The 1,433-nt window shown below is 44.6% G+C and overlaps 1 protein-coding gene across 1 annotated transcript in view; it reads right to left on the bottom strand.

The window, feature by feature from the left end:
• flcn (folliculin) overlaps positions 1-1,433 on the bottom strand; it is a 12,278-nt gene that overhangs the window by 7,228 nt on the left and 3,617 nt on the right. Inside the window, exon 7 of the mRNA XM_008285826.1 lies at positions 11-174. Coding sequence (XP_008284048.1) covers positions 11-174 — 164 coding nt within the window. The remainder of the gene's footprint in view (positions 1-10; positions 175-1,433) is intronic.

The raw sequence follows: 1,433 nt of genomic DNA, 5'->3' as shown, positions 1-1,433 counted from the left end.
AAGTCCTCACCTGTCTCAGGTGCCTCAGTGACCTGAACTTGGGCCCCGGTAACTCGTCCAACTTTGCGTCTTCACACAGGAAGTCGAGGCCCAGGCCGCTCTCTGATTGGTGGCGCTGCGACTTGGCCCCGCCTCCTTCCGCTCCCTCCCAGCAGCTCATCTCCTCCTCTTGCTCTTTAGGAAAATGCAGAACGACAGATTAAAAACAGAAACGGCAAATTCTTTCAAGTCCGGACTCAGGGAATGCAGGGAATTTCCAGAGAAGCGTCACTGCATCGGCCTCCACATCCAGACCGATGAACGCACGATGAAAGCGTATTTCCAAAACAAACTCACTGTGAAATCTCACCTCTTATCTTTATTAAAAGATGCGTGGTCGTACGACTCAGTGCGTGACGGAGCTGCCTCCCCCACACTTCCCACACAGCTTAAAGACATTTAAAATAAGTACTGGCACAGTTTTTCTTTTCTTCTTCACCGTACAGCTGATATTGAACTCTGCGTTAGAAGCTTCTCATATCAGGGTATTAAAATTCCACAATCTCAGAGCCGAGTCGTAACCGGGAAATAACTACAAATCTTTTAATCACTTTCTAAATCTTGACTAAAATTGCGTAACCGCTTCTGGAAAGGCAGCGTATTGGAGCACGGCGGTGAAGTGAGTCACAGTGTTGTTCTGACCCGAGCGTCTCTGCACAGACTGACCCAGTGAATCAGACTTTCGGGCTGCTGACAGAATTGTGAAAACACATGACAGGAGCTGATATCATCCGTCATCATGAGGCCGAACCTTCCCCGGCAGGAAGGACGTGTTGGAGCGTCGTCCTGCTGCTGCTGGTTTTACATCACTGGAAAGTGTTCTGTCATCGGCTTTGACGTTGTCTTTAAATGTCAAAACTACACCGTTTATCGGAGCAAATGGTCACATGTTCAACCGTCCGAATGCACGTGAACAAACCGTCCATCAGTCAGGAAAGATAACCAGAGATGAAACTTGTGATATGTGTCACTCACAAATATGCCAAAAATAAACAGTTTGGACAAAACAGGCTCCATAAATTAACCAAATCTGAGTTAAAAGTTAATCAAAATGACTTTATTCTATGTGTCTCATTTAAATATTTGCCAAATACAAACACAAAGCATCTAAAAACAGAAAACTCAGTGTCTGTGACTCAGCACAAACAACAAGCCATGAAGCCAACAAGTCGCTCAACTGTGACCAACAGTCACATGAGAAAACTTTTAACTCCAGACCTACATTCCAGTCAGCTGATGTAAAATCAGCTTCCTTTGATAAAAACAAACACCAGAATGACATCATGTGTCAGCCAGAAATGGCAAAAACACAAAGATTAGCCACGTCATTTCATCTAAGACTCAATATTTCACGGGCCTCGTTTAAAAATTGTCCAGAAATAAACTGTTGTGGA

This window comes from Stegastes partitus, unplaced genomic scaffold (assembly GCF_000690725.1).
Source record: "Stegastes partitus isolate 25-593 unplaced genomic scaffold, Stegastes_partitus-1.0.2 Scaffold418, whole genome shotgun sequence".
Lineage (NCBI taxonomy): Eukaryota > Metazoa > Chordata > Actinopteri > Pomacentridae > Stegastes > Stegastes partitus.
This window is presented reverse-complemented; position numbering and strand designations above follow the sequence as displayed.